The sequence below is a fragment of the Hippocampus zosterae genome, chromosome 4 (genome assembly GCF_025434085.1).
Source record: "Hippocampus zosterae strain Florida chromosome 4, ASM2543408v3, whole genome shotgun sequence".
Classification (NCBI taxonomy): Eukaryota; Metazoa; Chordata; class Actinopteri; order Syngnathiformes; family Syngnathidae; genus Hippocampus; species Hippocampus zosterae.
In genome coordinates, this window is record NC_067454.1 from 9,964,806 (window position 1) to 9,990,850 (window position 26,045).

A 26,045-nucleotide genomic window follows, 5' to 3' on the forward strand; every position below is an offset into this window, starting at 1 on the left:
GGACAACATAATTTTATCAGGTTACAGGTTACCATTATTGGTGCATGAAAGTGTTAAGGTCAAATTATTGGTCAAAAGGTCAAATTATTGGTCAAATTGCTAAAATACACACCAATCCTTGAAATGATTGCAGATTTGTAGTTCTTGTTGAATTCCCCCTGCAACAATGCTTGCCTTCTGAAGATTTGACCCAGTAGTTCCTGAGATATAACAGTGCCATCTCATTCAAATCAAAATCCGCATGGCTACATTTTTCCGGGTGATTAAGCATGAAATGACCCTTGCGCTTTTTCCTCACCTGCTTTGTGTCTGCTTCTCCCTTCCATCACCTGACAGGATCTCATGGAGCAGCTGGAGAAGCAGGACCGAACCATTCGCAAACTCAAGAAGCAGCTGAAGGTTTACTCCAAGAGGATCGGCGAGATGGGAGGTAGGATGCAACTCCATCACTGAGAACGTCAAAACTGACATTTTTCCATATTTGGGGGTTGTGCTGCGTAAAATGAAAATAATCTTCTAACACGATATAGGCCAATAACAATTATACCATGATATATTTTCACTTATTTTATTTTAAAAAATGACACCACACTAGTGATGGGCAAATGAAGCTTCAAATGAGTTTCATGAAGTCGTTTTGCTGTATCAAATCATCCAATGTAAACGGAAGCTAAGTAGCAATTATACCGGAGACAAATTCCTTGTGTGTTCTACATACTTGGCCAATAAAGATGATTCTGATTCTGATTTACAAATTGCAAAAGCTGCAATTGATTACATTTTCCAAAAAGATTTCAGTCCATTGGTAGGCTTTTTTTAACGTTTAAATGTAGGGAAAGATGACGTATTTATTTATAGTGTCCAAATACAGTAAGTTTAAGAGGTGCACTCCACATTTTATGTTTCATGAAACGTAAAAAGTTGATGTGATGTAGCCCCAGATTTTTTTGCGTTATTATCCTAATCTGCTTTATTTCCCGATTGACATTTACGACACACTTGTGCGATAGATTAATGTATTGCTTGTGGTTGTTAAAAAAATACATGGGAAGAGGACCCTGAAGAAAAAAAAGTTGCATATTAACTTGCCATCGGAACTTGCGTGCGTTGCAGCCGGTCAAGCGGAGGGTCAGACGTCGCCGGGACAGACGGTGGACGAGCCCATCCGCCCAGTCAACATTCCTCGCCGGGAAAAAGACTTCCAGGGTATGCTGGAGTACAAGAAGGAGGACGAGCTAAAACTGGTCAAGAACTTGATCCTCGGTGAGTTTGACGTTGCTTCTGACAGACAGACCTCAGCTAGCGCAAATATCTCCGTTTATTTTCACATCATCCAAATCTGTGTTTTTGCTTTGACTGCTCATCGTGTACTAATTGACCTCGTAACAATAACCGCTTTGTTTCTTGCGTACAGAGCTAAAACCTCGCGGCGTGGCCGTCAACCTGATCCCGGGTCTCCCCGCCTACATCCTTTTTATGTGTATTCGCCATGCCGATTATGTCAATGATGACCAGAAGGTGCGCACGCTGCTCACCTCAACCATCAACAGCATCAAGAAGATCCTTAAGGTTTGATTTGAGATTCAAGTAATTTGACTCACAAGTGTGGTCATGGAATGAATTGAACTTGTAAGTCAAGCTAGCAATGTTTTACGTCTTTTTGAAAGAAGTTGTTGTGTGTTTCACTTCTTCCCGTCAGAAACGAGGAGATGACTTTGAGACGGTCTCGTTCTGGCTGGCCAACACCTGCCGCTTCTTGCATTGCCTCAAGCAGTACAGTGGAGATGATGTAAAAAGTCCCTTTAAACTCTCAGTTTAAAAAAAAATGTTTTCCAAAAATATCCCAAATAATAGATGAATCGTTTGTGTCAAAAGTGCAAAAAAACAAACAACCTAAAGCAACATAAATACAAATAATTTTGTCAATGTGTGCCGCATGCTAAATACAACACATGCTAAATACACATTAATGCTGTTGTCCTTAAAATATGTTCGATTGAAACAGTCCATATTTTTATGCACTGTGTGTAAAAGTTGTTAAATGTCTTTTTTTTAAATTATTTATTCCATTATTATTATCGGAATTGAAGTGCCCACGATAGAAAAAAACCAGCATGATAAAATCAAAAACCGAGTTGAAGTCTTATGAGGAAGGCAGGATGAAATAATCTTCTCATTATTCTTCTCTTTAAATTATTCTTCTCTGCTAGGTCTTCATGAAGCACAACACTTCCCGGCAGAACGAGCACTGTCTGTCCAACTTTGACCTGACTGAGTACAGATCGGTGATCAGCGACCTGGCCATCCAGATTTACCAGCAGCTCATCAAATGCATGGAGAACACACTTCAGCCCATGATAGGTGCGCATATGCCAAATAAGCGTCCGCTTGGGGCCCCAGTAGATCAATTATTTCAAACCCAGTCATATATTCCTCTTTTGGCTTTTTTTTCCTTGTGTTTTTGAGCCCAGTCTTTGCAGTGTAGTCAGTGTATAAATGATCAGTAATCCATTTTATTGACATAAGTAGATTAAGTCCATTTTTTTGCCTTCAGTGTCCGGCATGCTGGAGCACGAGACCATCCAGGGGGTGTCGGGCGTGAAGCCGACGGGCCTGCGCAAGCGAACCTCCAGCATCGCCGACGAGGGCACGTACACGCTGGACTCCATCTTGCGCCAGCTCAATGCTTTCCACTCCACCATGTGCCAGCACGGCACCGACCCCGAGCTCATCAAACAGGTGGTCAAGCAGCAGTTCTACGTCATCGGCGCCGTCACCCTCAACAACCTGCTGCTGCGCAAGGACATGTGCTCCTGGAGCAAAGGCATGCAGATCAGGTAGAGAGCATCTCTCAACGTTTGGCCGCATGTCGAGATGGGGGATGTTGACGTCGCGCATGTGTTTCAGGTACAATGTGAGCCAACTGGAGGAGTGGTTGCGTGACAAAGGTTTGATGAATTGTGGAGCCAAGGAGACTCTTGAGCCTCTCATCCAAGCCGCTCAGCTGCTGCAGGTCAAGAAGAAGACGGATGAGGATGCCGAAGCCATCTGCTCCATGTGCCTGGCCCTCACCACCGCACAGGTACACAACCAGACCGCCAAAGATTGGGCCACGTTCTAATTTTCTCCACTTGGAGTAGTGAGACTCTCTCATCTCTGGGATTGATTAAAAATCACTCATGCCTTCGGCTGGTTCACAATACAGCTGCGGGGCTTCATACAAAATCGATCGGATGACGTCGTATCGCCTGTTGCTTTGTCGCTTTGGTTTCATCGGACTAAACATTGTGTGTGTGTTTCCTTCAGATTGTGAAGGTCCTGAACCTCTACACCCCAGTCAATGAGTTTGAAGAGAGGGTGTCCGTTTCATTCATCCGAACCATACAGGTGATGAACAATACAGCCTTCTATGTTATGTTGTATCTGGCGTGGGCAATTATTTTCCTGGGGGGGCCAAATGAGAAGCAGAAAATATTGTGGAGTGCCGGGCCAAAAGTTAGAAATAGAAATAGAAAATAAAGAAGATAGCACAATGTCTTTGAATGCCAGTAATAATGTAACATTCTCCTCCACCATCACACTCAGCACCGGTTCTCCTCAAGGATGTGTACTGAGCCCCCTGTTGTTCACGCTCTACACATTTGACTGCTCTCCGACTCTTAATAACGGTCCAGTTTGCGGAATGTTTTTAACATGATATTCAAACCATTCTAGGAAATGTTCATTTACTCGCGCCACAAGCAATTCACTCTGAGCATGGAAATTGCCAGAATTGGCCTGAGTAATAATCGCTTCCTTGTTTTTCAAAGTCACATAGATTTGAGTCTTTCCGACTCCAGGCGTCTCCTGAATGTTTCGTACTTTGTCACCCACTTCGTTTAATCAGATACATATCACGTTCCCTTCCATGGTCATTACTCTCCCTCTTTCTTTGTCTTCCCCTCCCTCCCTGTGCTTTGCAACTTGAAGTAACTGTGCCACCTGGTGTTGAAATACCTGTCATTACAAGTCCAAACGAAATGAATGCAATCCAACCTTAATTGTGCACCAATCTTCGGCGGGCCGGATTAAAAAGACCAACGGGCCGCATCCGGCCCGCGGGCTGTAGTTTTCTCCACAACTGTGTTACAACCTCACGTAGGTGCCCAAGGATCCAGCCACTTTTACACTAACTGGGAACAAGCTCTGCCGCCAATAGAGAAAATCTGTGGTTAATTGTTGCCCCAGCTAAAATGTATACAGTATGTCAGTAGATGTCCCCCCCCCCACCACCCCAAAACTCGATTGGACTGTTCCAAGCATGAGTTGCATTCAAGGACTGCCAAAAAACAGGACATTTGAAATACAAATAAAAAAACATCAATGAATCGAACTGAACAGCAATACCCCAAAGATTCCACTAGACGGCGCCACGGTAAGACTTTTCTTGGGCCGAAGCACAAAACCAGTCAATCTTTCAGTGGGTACCAAAGGAGAGGTTCGAATAAAAATTCTGCAAATTCCCCAATGCCAACCCATGACACGGAGGTTCACTCTATGGGAGGCTGACATTTTTTTTCGGGAGTGGGTATTTGAACATTCTACAAGCATTATATTACTGAGTGAGGGGAAACGGTACGGATGCCTCTTGTTGCCTCTCAGGTCTCTTGCCTCTCAGGTCTCTTGTTTTGAAATAAAAGGTTACAATCAAGCCAACTCCATATTTTTTTTAAATAGCTTCTCAAATGACTTTATTGTGTGTCATTTAATATTAATGAACTAACATCAAAACTTCTGAGTATTACACCTACAATAATTTTTTTTTTTTTTTTAACTGGAAAAAGATTTTCTCCTATCCCCATGATCATTTTTCATGCGATTTGTTTCCTACGCAAAAAAATGAAATCTCATGTTGGATTTTTAAAAAAATATCTTTGGAGAACTATTATTGCTTATTTTACATATTCAGCACAATGGTACGATTGTAAGAAGTAGTTTCATGAGCTTTGCTTCACCCCTTTCGTTTTTAACCTTTACATATTTTTGTTTATTTTTAAATCCCTGTGTAAAATGGCTGAAATACATTTATTTTTCTTCTTATTGTGCAACTTAGTCATCCCCTTCAGACAAATAAACCCCCCCTCAAAATTGACAGCTCCATTTTACCCTCAGAAAAAAAAATAATAAACAGGTCGGTGCAATTACTTGACTTCATATAAGCTATTTTTCACACGTGGATGAACTGCTGAGCTCTTTTGAACTCTTTCGTTAACCAAAACAGCAGGTCCCATCAAATTCAATTTGTGCAGTATCCATGCTGCAGTGCGTGCTAACCTTCTTTCCCTTCACCAGACTCGTTTGCGGGATCGCTGCGAGAGTCCACAGCTGCTGATGGACACCAAGATGATCTACCCGATCACCTTCCCCTTCAATCCGTCCTCCCTCGCCCTGGAGACCATTCAGATCCCCAGCTCGCTCAACCTGGCCTTCCTCACCCGCGTCTAAGCCGGGGTGGAGGAGGGGATAGTCATCACCTTCTGTTTCTCTCTGTCTCACACACACAAACACATGCCGTGAGCGCCACAAAACACATTGTGCATGCTCCACATAGTGTTTTATTCACATTTGTGAGACCAGTGTTTTTCCTAAATTTCATTGAGACACATATTTTAAGTCGGGAAAATCGCACGGCATACCACCAGACAAAAAAAAAAAACAGTGACGCCTAACCACAAAAATTTGTAGTTGCCTCAAGATCCCAGAAAAGGGCAAATAACTACATGATACATGATGCCACCCCGTTGGATCCGGCAAGGTTTTGGGCTGGCACAATCACAGCAAATAATGGAATAAGGGATCAGCTAATATGCAAAATTGCAAATAAGTGCTCGTACTGAAATAATGACGATGTGGTCTGAATTTACTCACAAATTTTACGTGTTCGGTGTGAGATGTGCTGGTTAATTGCCCTCCTTCCGTCATCGAGGGAAGAGCATTTAATCATTCAGCCTGTCACTTCTACATTGCTGTCATAGATAGTTGAGCAAACATCCGTACCTTATTTGGAGTACCGTAAATAAGTCATTTGCGAACTAATTGAGTGAAATTGGAAAATGACCCCGGCACCTGATCGCAGTGTTGGCAAGCATTGTATTCAGTTTAAGTAGCTTTTCGCGCTCTGGCATTTAAATAACAAACAATCTCCTCCCACTTGGTCATCCTCATACGCATTCAAGCCAAGACGACCGACTGTGTGTCGTCTGCGCTCTGTTCTTTATGCACATATAGATGGATATATATATAAATATGAACAATACGTGTATTTATTGCATTATCCTTCCGCTTAGTCGAGAGGCGTTTAGTTTGGTTCGGCACCAGGGCTCATAGAGTCGTAGTTTATCCCGCTCATCGGATCATGTGTATGTAGCACAGGTTGTTGCTCGACAGGCGGCGCTATCGCTCTGTTATTATTTATTGATCTTTATTTTTCTTATCATTGAGCAGCATTGTGAGCTTGTTTTTCAGTGCCTCAAACAGCTTCATGTCATTTCTCTCTCGTGCTCTCTCTCTCTCTGCCTTTACCATTTCAAAATGCGCACTGTTTTTATGACCAAAAACCAGCTGAAGATGTCAGGCGTTTATTTTTGTGTGTGTGTGTGTGTTTGGCAGGACCTAAATTAATAAATATGCTTACGGCAGATTCTAGACTGCACGGGCTGCAAAAATTGCAGAACAAGCATATTCGAGTTATGATTCATGTTGCCCGAAAGACCATGTGTGGTTCCGTTGCCCTGCTCCCTCATGTTTTTTGCCATCAGTGTTAACCTCCTCCCTCCACCTGAACCTTATTTACCCTCAAAGAGACAGTATTTATTTTCTGTTTATTTTTGACTCAACTCTACTCGCACTTTTTTCTCCCTTTTTTTTTCCAATTTGAATGCACTTTTCCACCAAGCTGTACAGTTCCAGTGACTATTTTCAGTCAGCCGATCAAATCACTGAGTCTAGCGCCACCTTTTATGTACTTTGAGATTAGCATGGTGTTTAAAAGTGAGATGGTACGTCGGATCTTCACCACCATTTCCTTGCTATCTCCCTTTGCTCGATCTGGTTAGTCCATTTGACCCCAGTGGGCTGTAACACTGGGTGATTTTATTTTGATCCCACTAGCATGTTAAGGCCTCATCTTCACATATTGCCATTCAGTGACAAAACAAACCAGTAGTGATGGAATCAATATCATTGTCTGGCTTGGCAGAGGTAATACTTAGAGTAAAACTGCTCCCAACCCAACTTTCCTGCTCAATGGTTGAGGGAAAATCTTGAGATGACGCTATTCACTGCATGATTGGCACTACTCTGGCGGAAGCGCGAGTTATCAAATCAGCATCTCATTACGTTTTTTTTTTTTTAACACTTTTCTGCTTTCCTGGTAAAAAAAAAGACTTTTTTAATTGCAAAATGTTCTCATGATGTTTCAATGGTAATTTTACCAGAACAAAAGTGGAGAAGGTGTTCTTGTGTTGTTACTGTTTGGGGTGATGGATAAAGTACGTTTGTTAAGAAATGAAACTTGCAGTTTGCATAAGGGCCAGAAAATTATGTAAAGGATGTATTCATCCCCTGATGAATGTTACATGAAAAATGTTAATATAATGATTTTAGCATCACAGTAGTGGGCAAAGCCTTACGGGTGACTTGGTTGGGATGGTGGCGTTGTTTTGGTCGTCGTGAAGTCAGTCTCTTTCGTTGGGAGTGGAAGATCGATAACAAATGTTTCTTTTGGTATTTTTTGTTTTGTCCCGCACAGTCAGATGCACTTTTAAAAACACTTGCAGAGGAACACTGTACTCGAAGACTTCCATCACTCGTTGCCATTTTGCATCACTGATGAGATGGAAGGTGACGCCCTCTCGCCTGCCAATGCCCTGCCATCCAGTCATCTCTGACCAGCCATTTGACAAACTGAACTGTTTGTAGATTCTAGTAGCTGTGCTATAGTGGATGTGTTCACCGTTATTAAAGTTGGAATAAATTGTCAAATCTGTAAAAGTACAACAAAAACAAAAATGAATAAAAGAATTCAAGCACTGACATGCTTGTGTGAAAGAAATGTTGTCTCTTTTCCCCTTTGGGTAAAGTTTTTGGGGTCATTAGCTTTAGCATGAGCTTGTGACAAACCGGCAATTAATCGAAAGAGAATGTACAGTCCCCTCCAAAAGTATTGGAGCACCAAGGCCAATTAATTATTTGTTATTAATAATTAATAACAAAAATGTTTGTTCTTTTTTTTGGGTGGGGTGTTGTTTTGAAGCACATCCAAGGCCAGACAAGTTGCTAAATGTTTCTTGTTAGCTTTAAATTGTCTTCTAAATTTCCATGGATAGCGACCGGGTAGTCCGGTGTTTAGCGCGTTGACCTCACAGTGCAGAGGTTAATTCCAGCTGTGTGGAGTTTGCAAGTTCTCCCCGGGCCTGCCTGTGTTTTCTCCGGGTACTCCGGTTTCCTCCCACATTCCAAAAACATGCGCGGCGGCAGGCTTATTGAACACTCAAAATTGTCCCAAGGTGTGAGTGTCAGCGTGCCCTGTGATTGGCTGACAACTGGTTCAGGGTGTCCCCCGCCTACTGCCCAAAGACAGCTTGCACAGGCTCCAGCACCCCCCGCGACCCATAAGTGGATCAAATGAATGAATTTCCAGGGATTATTCTTCTTTGATTTTAAATAGTGGCCCCCTTCCAGTAGCATAAAAGCGCAATGTGCTCAATATTGATAAAAGATTAGACCTTCTCAGTCTTGTGTTAATTTTCCTCAATGGCGCAAAAAGACCTTTATTCATTTTGATTATTTGAAGAGCAGCTGTTAATTGATTTTTAAAATGTTGCAGAATTCTTTTTGCTCTACACCTATTTATTTTGTATGTTCCTTGATGGTGGCACCAGGTATATCCAGTCAAAGCAGGGCAGAGACACAAGCTGTAGCATTTCCATAAGAAGCTTAGTTGCAATCCTCTTCAGTGCAAAACTCAACTCACTTCCTACGGGACAAATAACTTGCTTGACATACAGAAACGTAACCCGCCCAAAAAAATCTCCTCTCAGGTAAGAATCATGTCCCTTGTCTATTTAGTACAGACTATTATGCAGTGTGTGTGTTATTCCGTATATATTAGGAGGACCTTTGGAATTGTATGACAGTACTCTGCAGTCAAATTAGTCAACAGGTAAATGCATAAAATAATGTAAAATCCATTTTCTGATCCGCTTTCTCCTCACGAGGGTCGCGAGTGTGCTGGAACTTATCCCAGCTGTCTTCGGGCAGCAGGCGGGGTACACCCTGAACCGGTTGTCAGCAAATCGCAGTGCACACAGAGACAAACAACCATTCACAATCTTACCTAAGGACAACAGAGAGTGTTAAATCAACCTACCATGCATGTTTTTGGAATGTGGGAGGAAATCGGAGTACTCTGAGCGAGGCACGGGAAGAACATGCAAACTTGAATAGAAATTAAATGCGGGTATTTATTGTAAAAAAAGAGGAGGGGAGCATTATTTTCTCTTTTTTGTTGGTAAAGTGTTTTTATTCTGAGTGTTGGTGCTGCTCCTAGAATAGCAGTCCTGCTCTCCTACAGGAGGATCAGGCTTGACGAGATTACCATCTACTTATCTACATACACACACACACACACACACACACACACACACACACACAATGAGAAATGCAAGATGGCCAAGATGCAGTGTAACAATAAAAATTGCTGTGTTTTGCTTGATTGTGTGTATCACAGGCAGGTGTGCGATCAACAGTGCAGTCATGTGTGACCAGACATTTGTGGCGGCCACCTTTGGCCCTTGTGAGAGCTGCAATAAGGCCAGCCCACTCATAAACATCTACATCAAGACAGAGCCCATCAACTACTGCTCCTTCTGCGTGGAGAAGGTAATGCAGTCATGTGCCAAATTCCATCTGCTTTATTAGTATTGACTGCAAAAGTAACACTCGATTTTGACAGTATTTTTGCTTCATAGTGTTGTCACATATAACAGGTGCAACTGCGGGGAAAAGTGTGTTTCTTTAGCCGTCCTATCAATACCAATAGACGCATAAGAAGAATGTTCCAGAAAGATGTTACAATATTATTCCACATCGGAATACAGTATGTTTGTGGATGATACACCATGGGGAAAAAAAGCCTGCCTCCTATCAAATAAATATGATTACGAACAAAGTTTCAAAAAAATATTATAAATATATTTAAACTTTTTTTACACAAGTATCTGTACTTTGATTTCAGTACAGAGTTTGCATCTTTGCCAACTCTGGTGACGTCGGTGAGTGGTAGACACACTTACGGTGAAGCAGCGTGAGAGGCACAGGTGGGGGCGGGGCCTTCCAACCGGAAAGGCGCACGTGCCGTAAGAGTGTCGCGCGCGCGTGCGCGGACACGCGTGCTCGTTTAACGGGACCCGCGCGGGACGCTTCCTTCACTGTTCACAAGCATCCTTTGAGCGTTTCTTCCCAATTCCGCCATTGAATGTCCTCCTGAACGTTTTTGTGTGTGCCGATTGTGTGGTTGGATGTGCGAAGATGGCTTGTCAAGGGCTCCAGGCGGGGGAAAGTCTGGCCTCGCTCAAGAGGGAAAGCGCAAATTTAAAGAAGAAGTTGGATGAGGAGAGGAACAAGCTCAACGACGTCGAGTGTAAGTCACGCCAAACGCATGGCAATTCTATAGTGACCATTTTGGCAGACGCTTCCTGTCATTAAAGGGGGGCGAGACAACGGTTGCCGTTTTTGGTTTATAATTGGAAAACATGTACTGTATTTGCATTTCTAATGAAACGTTTGGGTAACCATTCAGAACTAACCATTATTTTGTAAAGGCAGAATACTTTTTTACAGCTTTTATATTTGTGTAACATTATCAGAAATAAGTTGTTGCTCTAACCACAATATCTTTAAGGTAACTCTTTGTAATGATCAAGTGCACTTATGAAAATCAGCTGAATATTTCTGAGGTTTAATGAAGCAGTGTGGTGAATCCATCCTAATGTGTTGCATGTTTGTGTGCAGTAAGCAAGGTGGCAGAGAAGGTGGAGGTGTTGTCATCTCTGTCCATCAAGACCAGACGTGTGCTCAAGGGTCACAACAACAAAGTGTTGTGCATGGACTGGTGCAAAGACAAGCGGCGTATGGTCAGCTCTTCGCAGGTAGACATACATACACACGCATGAATCGTTCGAAAACCACAGATCCACTGTATGTACAGTACTTTACATGAGTGTGTTTCTGAGTTAACGTTTCCATATTTTTTTTGTCTTGTAGGAGGGTAGAGTAATTGTGTGGGATGCATTCACTCTCAATAAGGTAAGTTAACTATAATAAGTGACAAATGCTTCTATTTTCTTCCCCCCCCCTAGTATTTGTTAAAACCTGTTCAACAATTTGAAGAGGAAATTTTTCTTTTACATTTTGAAACCCACATTTCTATGGCTATGAGTATACAGTGCCAGGCATGATTTTTTTAAAAGATATTTTGTTAAATTCTTAAATTGTATGACATAATTGTGCTGTAGACCAGGAGTGTCCAAAGTCGGTCCTCAAGGGCTGCCGCCCTGCCCGTTTTCCAGCTCTCCCAGCCGCAACACACCTGATTCAGGTGATCAGCTCATCAGCTACTCATCAGTATTTGAATCAGGTGTGTTGACGGTGGCCCTCCAGGCCCGGAGCTGGACATGCCTGCTTTAGACTGATGGTCCCCAACATTTTATTGACAGTTTATTTTTTCATTCATTTCAAACTGGTATTCTACTGCACAGCAAATGGATAGAGTAAAATAAAATAACACAGTGAACTATTAAGAAATCATCCAATTCTGATAAATACTGTACGCCTTATAACAATCATTTTTAAGTTACGATCCTACATACGGGACACGATTGATTGCTCGTTATTAGCGACTAAAGTGTGACTGTTTACGTGGGCAGGCAAACTCTGCTCGTATTTTCATGCTTTCCACTTGATCACTTGGGTGCTACTGTACTTGTTCAAATGATTCCACGGGTTGATTTTATTCAGTTGTGTTAGACGACAGAGCACGCACGCACAGCTTCTGCCTCCATGTCGCATTTGAGGTATAGCGCCAGGGGAGGAACTTCTCTTGTCAAAATAGCGTCATCTTCGGACGTCATGGCTGCCCATACCTTTGGGCGATTAGTTACAATGGCTTTCTGTGTACTGCTTCTTTCATTTTTATTGACGAATTCTGTTTGTTTCAACTTGCAACCCAATGTTAGAAGAGGGATTGTCGTTCAGAAACACTTAAATAAACAATAAAAATATGTAAAGGTTAAAAAACGAAAGGGGTGAAGCAAAGCTCATGAAACTAAGCCTTCTTACTTAGATTGGCAAAAGTCGCGCATAATTGCGCCACGTCTGAACTAAATATGCTAACGCCACAGCTCGCCGGTCTGTCTATGTGCAACCCGGTGGTTGGGGACCCCTGCTGTAGACAACCTCTCATTGTCACATCGTTTTTATATTATTTTTATTGTTTATTGGACAGGGTATGCATATTCCATTGAAGTACAAAAACTTTCCGAGTAACAACTACAGTAAAATCTCTTCCTTCACCGCATTTGCTCATTGCTGAGCAAAATGTTTAATACAATTTTCTGAGGAAGAAATGCTGAGTGAGCCGCGTATTGTTTGCGCAATGAAATTAAAGAAAAAAACAACAACAACAAAAAGAGGTTCTGCCAGTAGAACCCGCCACACTGTCCACTCGCTTCACACGACAGCTTCTACGAGCCTATGAAAATACTTGCTAAAAGATCACGTGTATGCATCGAAGTGGATTTAGAGAACAACATGAATGTAAAAACATAATCCTCATTGTGTATGTGGGTGTTTTTGTTACAGGAGCATGCCATGAGCCTGCCGTGCACATGGGTGATGGCGTGTGCGTACGCTCCCTCAGGTTGTGCGGTAGCGTGCGGGTGTGTACCTGTCTTAAAACCCAAATTTTTCACCCAAAACTCTGTCTTGAAACCTTCATTTGAATCCATAACTCTTTGTTGAAAATTGAAGTCTAGATTGAAAGTCTTACCCAGGCCCAAAACACTAACCCAAGTTAGGAACCAAGCGCCTTTCCTTGAAACCACAATTTGAAACAAAAATCGTCTCTTGAAAGCATAATTTGAAAGTACAACACCCCCCCCCCCCCCCATCTTGAAACATTAACCCTGGTTTGGAACCATGGGCCTTTCCTTGAAACCGTAATTTGAAATCCAAATCCGCTCTTGATACCCTAATTTGGAACTGCAAATCCAGATTGAAACCTTAACTCTAAACTTGCCTTCAAACTTTCATTTTATGTCCTAACCATATTTTCATCCTATTGCTTAATATTAACTCATGATAGAAACTGTAACGCTACCTTCAAACCTGAATTTAAACCCAAATTGAAATCCCTAATTTTATACCCTAACCCATGTTTGCAACTCTAATCAAATGTATGACTCTTAAAAACTGTCCAGGCCAACCTCCGCTTCGAAACCCTAATTTGACTATAACCCTTCATTGAAATGCTAACCCTGTCTCGATACCACAACCCCACTTTCAAACCCTAATTTTGAAATCCTAGTAGTGGTTTGGAATCCTAAATTAAAACCCTAATCCTTCTTAAGTCAGCAATCGTAAACCCGAATCTTATTTTGCCCATCATCGTGTGCGTTTACTGTGCCGCAGAGGTCTGGACAACAAATGTTGTGTGTTCCCTCTCTCGATGGACCCGAACGAGAACCCAATGGCGAAGAAGAAGACTGTGGCCATGCACACCAACTACCTGTCAGCATGCACCTTCACCAACTCCGACATGCAGGTGAGCGCCATTTTCAACGGAGGCCGTTCAATTTTGAAGGCCAATGTAGCTGACTTTAAATTCTAACACGGCCGCTTGTCACCTACTGTAGCTCCTGTTGCACTGACGCCAATTCATTTTGAATGAACTCGAAAGGATTATTGTTCAAACACAAAGCCGGTCATATTATTAGCGTGCACACTTTGATTGACGACAGAGTCGCCTACACGAGTGATGAAGAGGAGGCCGTAGGGGCCAAATATAAGAGTGGGAGGATGGTGGAAAGGGATGGCGGGGGGTGCAGTGAGGTTAGTGTGATGAGGGGGTGACAGAGGAGACAAAGGGGGGTTATTGGTCCTCGCTTGTCAGTATTTTTAGAACTGGAGTGGCTTTTATCTCAGACAGAGTGGAACATTCTGACTTGAGGGCGCACATGAGGACAGCCTTTATACTGCTAAGTAGAGCTTGAGGCAGAAAGCTTCATGCACGAGTCAGAAAGAAATCTATTCATTTTAGCGATAAGCGTGACATGGGCCATATTTATTTTCATGCGCGCGCACACATACACGTGCACTCCATGCAAAAGCTCTCACGTCGGATCAGCGCTTCTCACATCTGGTCTCCTGTCGCTAATTGTGGCTTACTGATAATTGTGCCGCATTCGCGCTGCAATCGGAGCTCTGCTGTTGATGCAAAACAGGAAGTGCGTCCCGATTGGTTCATCCGGCGGGAATTCCTTGTCTAATCCGTCAGCCCGCCGGGACTGCTGATGGAGCCGTGCATCCCCTAAGTGCTTGTCGTCCCTTCTTCACCGCGCAAGCCGCTTATGTTGTCTCATCTCTTTTACCGATTGGCCCATAGCCGCTGGTATAAAATGAATATGTCGCCCCTCGGCACTTTTGACACACAAAAGCGCGATTTTATATCTCACCAGAAGATGGCAGCAAACGCATGCCCACACTCGGGTGTGTTTGCAAATAGAACACAACACTCGCAGTCTAGTCAGTGTAAAGCCCTATCCCACAGAGGGGGCGAACAATCGACTGTTGGCAAAGGTAACGGAACGTGCATTCACGTTATAGTTCGTCAAGGTTCGTTCGAGGGTGCAAACGTTAGCTTTATTTATTTTTTGCTGTAAGGCCTTTGTGACAAAGTACCAGCGACCTTTTGGCGAACGTGTGACCTTGAACGACCCCTGACAAACGAGATGATTTTATTTGGGGGGGGGGGGGACACATCGCCATGCTTTGCTGCACTCTGCCATGCTCGAAATTGTGGCCATTACAAATCCATTGTGCCACTGGTGGAAGAAAGCGTTCACAACTTGCCCAGTCTTGCCAGAAAGCTCAAGCGCATCACTGGTTTACCGACCGCCCAAAAAAATACTGACAAATGACATGTTGAAAAAGAGTGTGACGCTACAGCATAGCTCCACAATTCAGTTCTACATTGTTGTCAATCTTCAGTTTTTACAAACAAATCTTTGATTTCACTTTAAATGGTCTTTTAAGTGATCCTTTCATGTACCACAAGAAGGATCACATTTTGAGAAATCATTCGCATGAAGAATCATAAAGTGCGTCTGTTGAAATTCTTATTGTAAAAGTGTCATTGATTACATTTAGAATTTTTTGCATTGTATTTGACTATTTCATCGTCATTTCTGTCTCTGTCATCCCTATTCAGACAGCCATTTCATAATTGTTTCATTATGAGGACAAAACAATTTCCCTGTCAATATTTTAATGGAATGAGAGTACGTGTTGTATTGAAAAAGCAGAAAAATGCTACCTGGAGAATTTGTTCCAGTGTTGTGGTAGCGCAACTATCCATCCATTAATGTCATTGCTCTTTAGATAGTCACATAGTTTGGGATTTTTCATTGTTTGCTTTTATTTTGTAGTGACTTAGATTTTAAATCTGGTTGATTTTAATTCGTTTTTAAAGCAATCAAATATAAAAGCTAACAAAAGTCCGTTAGCTTTTATTTGATTTAAAACGCGTCATTATTTTTCATTGGTTTTAGTATTACTTTTAGTTTTATGTGTTTTTATTCTTTCATCTTCCGAACTGCTTTATCATCACTCGGGTCGCGGGGGTGGTGGAGCCTATCCCAGCCATCTACGGGCAGTAGGCGAGGGACACCCTGAACCGGTCGCCAGCCAATCGCAGGGCACACAGAAACGAACAACCATTCGCACTCACACCTAGGGACAATTTAGTGTGATCAATCAGCCTGCCATGCATGTTTTTGGAACGTGGGAGGAAACCGGAGTATCCGGAGAAAACCCACACAGGCCCGAGGAGAACATGCAAACTCCACACAGGGAGGCGCTAGAATTGAAACCGCTGCACTGTGAAGTCGACGTGCTAACCACTGGACTTGCGGGCCGCCAATATGTGTTTTTATTTTTGCAGTAATTTTCATTTTTTATTTCATGAACAAAAATGGGTTATTGTTTTTTTCTTCAATTTTATTTGCAGTTGTGTCAGTTTTCCCTGGCACCTAAAACCTTACAGAGTAGCAATTAATCACAATCAATTAAATGGTGTGCGTGCGTGTTCTCTAGCTCCTTACAAGCAGCGGTGATGGCACATGTGCTCTGTGGGACGTGGAGAGTGCTCAGCTGCTGCAGAGCTTCCATGGTCACACTGCGGACGTCTTGTCGCTGGACCTCGCCCCCTCAGAGACCGGCAACACTTTTGTCTCCGGCGTGAGAGACACACACACACATACTTTTCCATGTATTGTTTCTACTTGATCATATCAACTGTCACTGTGTACGGTGCATCTTATCAGGGCTGTGATAAGAAGGCCAACGTGTGGGACATGCGTTCTGGTCAGAACATCCAGTCCTTTGAGAACCACCAGTCTGACATCAACTGTGTCAAGTGAGTGCAGCACACACTATAAATACAATGCGTTCCACAAATCTCTTAGCAGCGTGATGTTCCCCCCCGCCCCCATGTTGCGTTCACTCGAACTAAGTTGAATGTGAAAATGTTACATAGTTGTCTGAATTTTTTGGTTTCGTATTGAGTCTACATTGGTATCCATGACAGCAATCAGATCTTCATCCACCCCCCTTTTGTTTTTAGGTACTACCCCAGCGGAGATGCGTTTGCATCTGCCTCTGATGACGCCACGGTGGGTCACATTATTCCTGTTCTGCAATATGATGCGTGTGCATGTTTGAAACATTGCTCATGTTTATGGAACATTCTCATCATTGTCATGAGCAGGAAGGAAAGTGAGACGGCCTCATTCGTCTGTGACCATATTGGTTCAGTTCTCTTCTGCTCTACATTGGACATAAAAAGTCGCCACATTGTTAAATTGCCAGGTTTCTGCGATATGCATAAAAAAAAATTGGCCAAAAAAACTTGCATTTAAACAATGTTTTTTCCTGATATCTGCTGTTGTCTGCAAGGCATTCGAAAGTTTTTTTTTAATATGTCCCCTTTAATAAGTATGCTTCTATGGTTGTTTCAGTGTCGCTTCTACGATTTACGTGCTGACCGCGAAGTGGCTGTCTACCAGAAAGACAGCATCATCTTCGGAGCATCTACCGTGGACTTTTCCCTCAGTGGTAAATCGAAAAAAAAAAAGTTTCCCTTCTCAAGAACATTGTCTATATTTGACTCTTGGTCACACTTCCTCTTCCTTCCTCTCAGGTCGCCTGCTCTTTGCCGGCTACAACGACTACACCATAAACGTGTGGGATGTTCTAAAGGGAACTCGCATTTCCACAATGTATGGTCACGAGAACCGCGTCAGCAGAGTCCGATTGTCACCGGACGGCACGGCGCTCTGCTCTGCCTCTTGGGATAACACCTTAAGGGTGAGAGGCTCCTTATTCTTTTGTTTGTTTGTTCATATTTCCACATGATTGTAAAGTAATGGAATTGGATATAAGGTGTTGCATAATCACACCTTCCCCGTCGTAAAGCCACGACTAACTGTACTTAAGATGTCTCAAGTCATGTTTTAACTTTCTCGTCACATACTGTACATAGACACAGCATACTTTTGTTTTAAGAGAAAAGTATTGTGTTAGGCTGAAATGTTAACATTGTTAATCTTCACTCTTCTGTAATGCAGATTTGGGCCTAGTCTCGACGTGCGATGATCTGGAATCAACAGAAGTGTTTAAACCATCCTTCAGCAGGACAAAGACACAAGCCCAATAAATAAAAACCTTCAATGAGATGATAATCTGAAAAACATGTTAAAAAAACATCATAAATGTTAGGGTATTTCTTTTAACACTAAGTGGCCGTGGTGTATTATTCTCATAGCTGGGTGATGTCACTGACAATCAGTTTAATGTGTGAAGTGACAAGAGACTCATTTCAAACGCAGATGGCTTTGTCCATGAATACAGTAGACTGTATTGTCTGAGAATGAAACTGGAAGGACAGCAATTTGTCATGAATTAGATTTATTCTAATTCGAGCACTGTCTTGGTTGTAATTTTTCTGCATTGTACCTTATTTGAATTGACTAAACCTCCAATCGGCATTAAACACAATTGCATCACCAATGTGTGGCATTCAAATGTGTGTAATTAAATACATGACTCAATATAAACTCCCAACAGTATTTGGGAGAAGCAAAAGTGGAGATTGGATAAAGAATAAAAATTGTATGGCCATTTAAAGGGGATGTCAACCCCAAAATATCTCTAGAGTTGTATGTTCTATGCGTGAATCTAAACGCAGTATTCTGATTAATATTGTGTTTGTGGAATGTTAATCAAAATACCGTCTTTAGACTTGTGAGGCTGCATTGAACTTTTTGTCAAGAAAATGTTGTGCTGGAGCCTATCCCAGCTGTCTCTGGGCAGCAGGGAGGGAGCACCCTGAACTGGTTCCTCACACCTCAGGACAATTTGGACTGATCAATACACCTATGGTACCATGCATGTTTTTAGAATGTGGGATCCATCTACTGTACATATATTTTTAAAAGAACATGAGCAACCTATGAGCGTGCATGTTGGGGGAAAAAACGGCTTTTGTTTGAGTCAACGGGCCACAAGACCTGATATTGACCCTTTAATCAGTGACACGTCTTGAATTTGTTACAGAACAGGTTTAAAGGTCTTGAGAATATTGATAGGCTGGTTTTCTACCATTAAAAAAATACAGAACTGTCTGAAGGAATCTCTGTTTCACCAGTTTGACTCACAATTTCACTGCGTGTCGAATGAATATTAGGTGGGAAAGTACCTCGTGTTAGGGACACATGAAGGAATTCCAGTGTAAAAAGGCAAAATAAAATAACAGCAGATGCATTAAACTGCTTTGTGTTTGCCTTCACTTATTTTACTTCAGGGCAAACATGTTGTTCTTTCCGTTCTACATCATGTTGTTCTTTCCGTTCTTCCTCATGCTGATCTCTCAAGTAGATCACCATTGTGTACACTGTTTGGGACACGGTCAATGTCAATGAATTTGGAAAGTTTGACCCTACAACCACAGAAAGAAATCTACCGTAGGCTTTATTGAGTATCCCTTTTTAACAGATTCACGTGTGGAATTTCATACTGAACATAAATTAATATGACACGTTTTGATATACTCTGATCATCCACAAACAACCGTCACTCAGTGACAGAGTGATTAAGGGTGAGTAAATAGTTTATCACCTCGTTAATGCTACAGAAAACCAATTTCGCAATTGATTTAATCACCTTATAAAATAAGACTTGAATCAGCTGATTTGATCCCATTGTCCTCATACTGGTCAATTTTGCCCCTCATCTAACACTTTACGCAGTCTATAGATTGCAACAAGGAGGGAATAAAACTACACCTCCTGTATTATTATTTTTGTATGTGTTGGAAAAATATTTATCAGCGAGCAAAACTTGCGTTTTCACTTTTCAGTGTCAGTGTTTCTGGTATTCCCCCCTCCCACCAAAGAAAAAAATCGTCATTGAGGTCTTTGATGTTACAGCGAAAAACGAAATGATTGACGTCACAAAGGGCCTAAAGACCTCTTTCATGTCAATTTCCTTATAAGCGCCATAACCTGCGCGGGCGCAGTTATACATCAGTCCACCGAAGTATCGCAAGCCTCCTTCCGTCTCCTTCCGCCCGCCGCCGGTCTTTTTTGCGCTGTAGAGTACAGTCGTCTTATTATCGCTGGGAGGGTAAGTGCTTTTATTTTATATTATATATTATATATATTTCCATTTGTATGTCGCTATATGTATGGTGGTATTTAGTGTGTTTTGCAGCATCAATGCGGGGTCTATGTACGGATGAGCTTCGGCTTGGTTTAGTTTTTGAAAGCCGGTGAGGTGAATTGGGTCCTTTGTGTCGACCATTGCTCTGGTAACACATCAACGGCCAGCTAGCCTTGTGGCTAGCCGGCGAGCAAAATCCTCAAGTTCACCGGCACAAACCTTGTCTTAACCGAGGAAACTACGTTGTGTCTTGTGTTTCACTCGGTAATGTTTTACAGGGAAGTCGCGCGGTTAATCGAGTCTTATTTAGGTCACATTTGTTACCCGGCATCGGCGTTCAAAACCGTTTTACAATGAGACGATACAGACGCCTTGACGTATGTATGGCCGCTGTCATTTTTCTAACCATTCGTACATCTTTCTCTTCTGTAGAAGTTGAAGATGTTTTACAAAAATTACTATTTCAATCGTGTTTAGTTGGTTGATCTGGAGGTTGTGATGAGGCACACGACAGGGGGGGGGGGGTCTTTGGTTTACGATGGAGTACTGTACCATAGTTCCGTTCCAACGGTTGCGAAGTTACGAGAATTTTACGTACGTCCGAATGTACGTAGGTCGGTATGCACGCACGTCTATCGCTAACCCAACATAGTTGTGGTCAGAAAAAATGCAGGTAACAGTTTCAAGAAAAGCCACCAACCGATGAGATGTAATATCTGCTAGTCATCTTGAAATTGTTTCATCTTGGAGCTTTGATAATGGCACATGTGAGCGGTGATTCCCGGTTTACGGACGAGTTCTTTTGCTACGCACGCAACGTAACTCTTTTACGTTGGAAGACGCTGTAGACTCGAGTGTCTGTTGGACTGACGTCGTTCTAATACGAATAATTATGATATTGGTCATCTGAAATGTTGACACCGCTCCACATTTACTTGGTACTGTTTTAAAGAGAGGACCACTGGTGTTTGACCAAGCGTGATTTTGTATTTGACTTACAGTAAGTAACTACTAGTAACTATGAGCGAATAGCAAGGAAATGGCGCCACCACCACTCCCCTCCAAAGTTAACAATTGTTTATATAAATAGTTTGAAGTGCAAATGAACCAACCGTGTTGTTGCTTGTGCGTTTGCAGAACATGTCGTCGTGCGGGCTGTGGAATGAGACCCTGGCCATAGCCGAGGACTACATTGGCCTGTGTCTCACAGCAGACCCTAGTGAGGCCCCTCTCCCTCCCAGCGAGGCGGCTGCCAGCATGAGGCGCATGGGCCGGCACGCCGAGTCACTCTATGAGGCCACCTTCCAGAACCTGGTGCAGACCTTTGTCCGGGGTTGCTGGCCAGACCTGTGCTCTGGTCTCAGGAGCGTGATGCAAGAGATGGTGAACGATGGATTCCTGAACTGGGGGAGAGTGGTGTCTGTCTTCGCCTTCACCGGCGTGCTAGCCAGGAGGCTGCTGGAGGACAATGAGGAGGAGGAGACCACCACCATCACCAAGTTGAGGCTGGACCTCAACGATTGGCCCCAAATCTGCAGGAAGCTGGCAGAGACCATCGCTGACTTTCTGATCGAGGAAAAGAAGGAGTGGATGCTGGAGAACAATGGCTGGGTAGGCGCTTGCACCATCTTTAACTTTCTGCACCTACAGTACTGTTACCACGTAGAATTTGTAAACTAGTGTTTTTCCACCATGATTGAATTAAAGCACATATTTTACATGAGAGCAATCCATCACAAACAAAGTCTCAAAAAACTTTTAGAATATATTATAAGTACGTTTGTGATTTGCTACTTGCGCATCGTAGTGATGGGAAAATGAAGCTCATGAAGCATTTGTGAGATGTTTTACTTCTCCAGATGGCACGCCTGGTTTAAAGATGCATCGTAAAAGTAATACATTTCCATTGCACTAGCCTTTATCTATAAGCCAAGAGTGCCATCTCGATGAAAAAACTCCCAAATTTTTCATTAAGCTTAGTTTGTCAATTAGTGGATTTTTTAAATTAAATTTTATTTGTTTTGCCGTTTCATCCTCAGACCAACTTGCCGTTTCTAAAAAAGTGTTCTGCTTTTATGGTATGTTGGTGCCAAGGAAATACGATAAAGGGAGTAGAGGAGCTTCATGTAGTGCTTTACCACCATCTTGGCACCTAGGAACTATGTTAAAGTTAGTTGAAGAGCTTCAAATAGGGCTGCGGTGTCATCTGGTGGCATCTTGTGACAGCGAATGTGCAATTGATGGGCACAAGGGTGGAAGTGTGAATCTTTGGACAGAACCTTTTATTGAGCGGATTTTTATTTTTGTAGCATGTGATGAACGGATAGAAGTTGACAATCCACACAGAGCGTAATCTGCTGCTTTTGCTGTCTTGCTTCCAAAAAGTAGTTGATGGGTTTACCTTTTTGTTTCTTGAGACCTTGTGGCCTCTTCACTTATTTGGAAGCTCAATGTTGGGGTTGTCCCCCTCGCTACATGAAAGTGCAAATGCAACAACAAGGGGGGGGGGGGACTTTTTTAGTTGGCATTTAAATGTGTAAATGTACTCTTTTCACTTCTAGAAATGCAAATTGTGAGGCTAATGCCTGATAGCTGAAAGTTTCCAGTGGTATGTGGAAAAAAAAAAGTCCCAATGTGACTTGAAAGTGAAGGTCACTCAAATGTCTCGACACTGGAAAGCACCCAAACGCACATTTACACTCAACATTTAAAGGTTGCTTACATGATACACATGAGCATGTTTTTCGGTTTCACGTTTGGATTGATGCTCTGCTGACGGACTGCTTGTTGACCATGTGATTTTTTTTTTTTTTTTTGGGATATTCTAAATTTGAACCAAGAAGCCTCATAAAAAGGCATTTATAGCCACACTGGGCTGTCTGAATTTATGAATGGGAACACACACAAACGCGCGCCCACAAGCCCCTCCTGTTGTTGAGTTGGCAGCTGCCTTCAACTGCCACAAAGGCAGCTCAGCCACACGGGCTTGAAGTTGGCGTGCGTGCGCAGTCAGTTAGTGGTGCGGCAAAGATGTGTAGTAGTTGTTGTCGTGAGACAAAGCAGCAGCTGTGTACACGACGACAACAGGTGGGATGTGCTCTTTGTCGTCTTTTTACCTGCACTCTTCAATGTGTTCTTTTTTTTTTTTTCTTTAGCACAGTTAGTTAGTTGAGCCCTGTGCCACTTGAAAGCAGAGCACCTTTCTTGGTTGGCGGGGGTAATATTCTATAGCCTTTTTAGTGTGAGATTGAGTTGTTTCTTCTGATACTACAACTTTATATCCGAATACACTTTTTTTTCCTCTCAGGATTATGGATTTTATTCTTGCAATATGAGGCAAGTCACAATAGTATTTATATTATAACTTGATTTACATGATTTTTTTCTTGAAATCTTACAGCTTTATTCGACAAAGATGGCAATATTACTCATCTCACCAAAATATTTTGTTCGAACCATAATCTTACTTTTGTAATTTTGCTAATTTATTATCTTTTTTTAAAATATTCAAACTTTATGCGTTAAATAAATTCTTGTAAGATGACAACTTTACTGATGGTTTTGTATTTTTACCTCATGTACTTTGTGATTTTTTTTTGTATTTTCATTATATATATAGATGTATATATATTTTGTAATGACTGATTCACAAACAGTCTTATAAAAATGTATGTGTGTTTGTGTGTCAAATGAATGATTGCTTTTGAAGGTAGGAATCAAACGTGACGTTCAAGTGCTGAATGGTTTTCTCCATGTGCTTGCTGTTGCAGGAGGGTTTCTGCAAGTGGTGCAGCAGCAGACAGTCCAGTCAGGATGCATCCATGAAGACGGCGCTGTTGGCTGCGGCCGGCGTGGGCCTCGCCGGACTCACCTTCCTGCTCGCCCGCTAAACTCATTGACATTTCACTCTTTTCCCTGTTGTCACAACATTTCTTTTTCTGTCATCTCTTAACATCAATGCTGTGCAATCAGGCAGTCGAATGTTTCATCTCTCTCCTCTGTGTCTCTCTCTCTCTCGTTCTGTCTCACACACACTCACACAGGCGTTGATCTCTTGCTCTACGCGATTGTACAACTGATCTGGATGCCTTCTTGACACACGTTGAAGCCAGTGACTGGAAACACTATGGTCAGTCAAGACTGCCTTGTCTCTGCGACAACGTGGAAATTAATATATTTATATCAAATATAATATATTTGATATAATATCTTTTTCTAGACTGACTTTGCGTTATTTTGGCTTGTTTTGGAATGAGCGTGATTGTTCGAGTGCAATTGTTTGTGTCAAGCCCGGTCAGCAGGGCTGGCATGGCCATTTCATGATGGTGCTATTTGTTTGTGAAATGTTATCTTTTTATCAATGTTTTTTTTTTTTAAATCTTAATGCCAGGGACCAATGACATTTGAGAGGAAGCACCCAACAACCTATTTTTACATTGTTTTGGTTGTATTTATTTGTCACCTTTTTTGTAATAAAAAGTCAACCTACAATTTTTGTACATTGGTGTTGTCATGTGATGTAAATAAGAACCCAATTCTGCACTACACGCACCAGCTCCATGAGTTATCATCATAACAGCAATGATAATAATAATCTTGAGGGTGTGTGCCGGAAGGATGTGTATTAATTGAATGGATGTTTTACTTAAAATTGCGCAAACTGCTCGGCTGCCGTGCTTGTAAGAACTTGCATCTGGCCTTTTGTTCTCGGAAAATCACCCAACTTCCTGGCTTATATGGCTAAACTAATGGACTTAAAACAAACGGGCATAGATTGTTTTCCCCCCAACACAATTTAGATCATCGTACTGCACTTACAAATTGAACTTGAGAAGCAATGATGATGTGTCAGAATGATTTTGTTGATGTTTGTTCAAACTGCTTCGAACTGTGTGGCAGATATGCAAACCACTTGCAAAACATTCTTCAGGTGTCTGAATTTCATTTTAATCACCCGCTTGAAGAGTCCTCACAGTTAAGACATGTTGAAATGTTACTGCAAAATGAAAGACTTGAATGTAGGTAGTGGAAAAGATGCAGTTTATTTTGAAGCACATATTAAACATGATGTGGTTTCTACCAAAAAATGGTCATATTCAGTGCAGTTTGCCTTTTTCCACCCAATGTTTCGTCCTGATTTGAGCAGTAATCATCATAACCCAAGTTTTGATCCCAAAGCAAAAAAGCACTTTTGTTGTTGTATCCAATTTCTTGCGTTGCATCCCCAATTGCTGATATGATTAAGCGTAAACAAGGCAGCCACGATGGGAGCAGCTTCCACAGACTCCAGATCAGCAGACGGCCTTCTACGGCATCGTGTGTCGCGCTTTTTTGACGTTTTAGCGTGCACAGTCATCAAAAGAAGGACAGTCGACGTCTGGCCCCTCGGAGGCTTTCTCATCGTGCTCTGCTACTTCTCTTCTGTGGGCACAACAGGGAAACCACTTTGAAGGCCAAATATGTCAAATATCGTGACGGAATTAGTGCACAGTTTCAATGCAGCATTCCTATTTTTTTCTTTCAGATGCAAGCCATTGCTTGCTTTGTCAATTATTATTAAATGCATATATCAAACTCATGAATTATCACAATACTTTTTTATTCTCAAAAAAACACAAAAGAGGAAAAATATTTCCAGAATTATGCTGAAATGGAAATCCTGATCTTTAATTTCATTTCAATGGGGAAAATTGATTTGGAGTGGGTCGAGTTACTCGCCTGTGAGGAGAACAAATTAAACTTTTTCAGTCAAGGTAGCGCTGTAGTGTATATTGAAATATTGACCTTTGTCTCAAGTGATTTACAAATTGGCTTGCCAGGCAAACGAAATATCGCCAACTTGTGGCATCTTCATGTAGTGACATGCTGCTATCTTGTGGCATCAATAGGAGACTTTACACCAGTCTGACGAAGTATTGTATGTCGAAATCAATCGATATTTTGCATTTGATGCTGAATCAGCGATCGACTGTAATGTCATGATTTGCGTGAGCCATCAATGACGTCATTGA

At 42.1% G+C, this 26,045-nt stretch overlaps 4 protein-coding genes across 11 annotated transcripts in view; 3 read left to right on the forward strand and 1 right to left on the reverse strand.

Moving 5' to 3' along the window:
* myo5aa (myosin VAa) overlaps positions 1-5,522 on the forward strand; it is a 35,224-nt gene extending 29,702 nt beyond the window's left edge. Inside the window, exons 33-41 of the mRNA XM_052062831.1 lie at positions 337-430; positions 1,114-1,263; positions 1,415-1,569; positions 1,700-1,789; positions 2,211-2,361; positions 2,555-2,837; positions 2,908-3,082; positions 3,307-3,387; positions 5,332-5,522. Coding sequence (XP_051918791.1) covers positions 337-430; positions 1,114-1,263; positions 1,415-1,569; positions 1,700-1,789; positions 2,211-2,361; positions 2,555-2,837; positions 2,908-3,082; positions 3,307-3,387; positions 5,332-5,484 — 1,332 coding nt within the window. The 3' untranslated portion in view covers positions 5,485-5,522. The remainder of the gene's footprint in view (positions 1-336; positions 431-1,113; positions 1,264-1,414; positions 1,570-1,699; positions 1,790-2,210; positions 2,362-2,554; positions 2,838-2,907; positions 3,083-3,306; positions 3,388-5,331) is intronic.
* A 3,409-nt stretch (positions 5,523-8,931) lies between these two features.
* On the forward strand, positions 8,932-19,144 carry LOC127599177 (guanine nucleotide-binding protein subunit beta-5b-like). The gene is made up of 13 exons (XM_052062911.1): positions 8,932-9,080; positions 9,770-9,921; positions 10,570-10,681; positions 11,053-11,189; positions 11,305-11,346; positions 12,901-12,977; positions 13,729-13,861; positions 16,411-16,554; positions 16,641-16,732; positions 16,940-16,988; positions 17,334-17,430; positions 17,516-17,682; positions 17,943-19,144. The coding sequence occupies exons 2-13, from the start codon at positions 9,796-9,798 to the stop codon at positions 17,952-17,954; spliced, it is 1,188 nt and encodes a 395-aa protein (XP_051918871.1). The 5' UTR covers positions 8,932-9,080; positions 9,770-9,795; the 3' UTR covers positions 17,955-19,144.
* A 688-nt stretch (positions 19,145-19,832) lies between these two features.
* On the forward strand, positions 19,833-25,398 carry bcl2l10 (BCL2 like 10). 4 transcript variants are annotated; one of them, XM_052062951.1, is made up of 3 exons: positions 19,833-19,998; positions 21,172-21,645; positions 23,805-25,398. In XM_052062951.1, the coding sequence occupies exons 2-3, from the start codon at positions 21,175-21,177 to the stop codon at positions 23,922-23,924; spliced, it is 591 nt and encodes a 196-aa protein (XP_051918911.1). In that variant the 5' UTR covers positions 19,833-19,998; positions 21,172-21,174; the 3' UTR covers positions 23,925-25,398. The 4 variants fall into 4 exon arrangements, with proteins under 4 accessions (XP_051918911.1, XP_051918913.1, XP_051918910.1 ...); XM_052062953.1 differs by lacking the exon at positions 19,833-19,998 and adding an exon at positions 20,168-20,298; XM_052062950.1 differs by lacking the exon at positions 19,833-19,998 and adding an exon at positions 20,182-20,411.
* Positions 25,054-26,045, reverse strand: part of trpm7 (transient receptor potential cation channel, subfamily M, member 7) — a 40,054-nt gene continuing 39,062 nt past the window's right edge. For all 5 annotated transcript variants that reach the window (XM_052062829.1, XM_052062826.1, XM_052062825.1 and 2 more), the window contains one exon: positions 25,054-25,455. The gene's annotated coding sequence lies outside the window, so the exon portion shown is untranslated. The remainder of the gene's footprint in view (positions 25,456-26,045) is intronic.

Bases quoted from the DNA above. Each gene is read 5' to 3' on its own strand.
- LOC127599177 (XM_052062911.1), top strand. From the start codon at position 9,796: ATGTGTGACCAGACATTTGTGGCGGCCACCTTTGGCCCTTGTGAGAGC. The intron at 9,922-10,569 runs GTAATGCAGTCA...GGATGTGCGAAG, and splicing joins GCTCCTTCTGCGTGGAGAAG to ATGGCTTGTCAAGGGCTCCA. The intron at 17,431-17,515 runs GTAAATCGAAAA...CCTTCCTCTCAG, and splicing joins CGTGGACTTTTCCCTCAGTG to GTCGCCTGCTCTTTGCCGGC.
- bcl2l10 (XM_052062950.1), top strand. From the start codon at position 20,388: ATGAGACGATACAGACGCCTTGAC. The intron at 20,412-21,171 runs GTATGTATGGCC...GTGCGTTTGCAG, and splicing joins GACGATACAGACGCCTTGAC to AACATGTCGTCGTGCGGGCT. The intron at 21,646-23,804 runs GTAGGCGCTTGC...TTGCTGTTGCAG, and splicing joins TGCTGGAGAACAATGGCTGG to GAGGGTTTCTGCAAGTGGTG.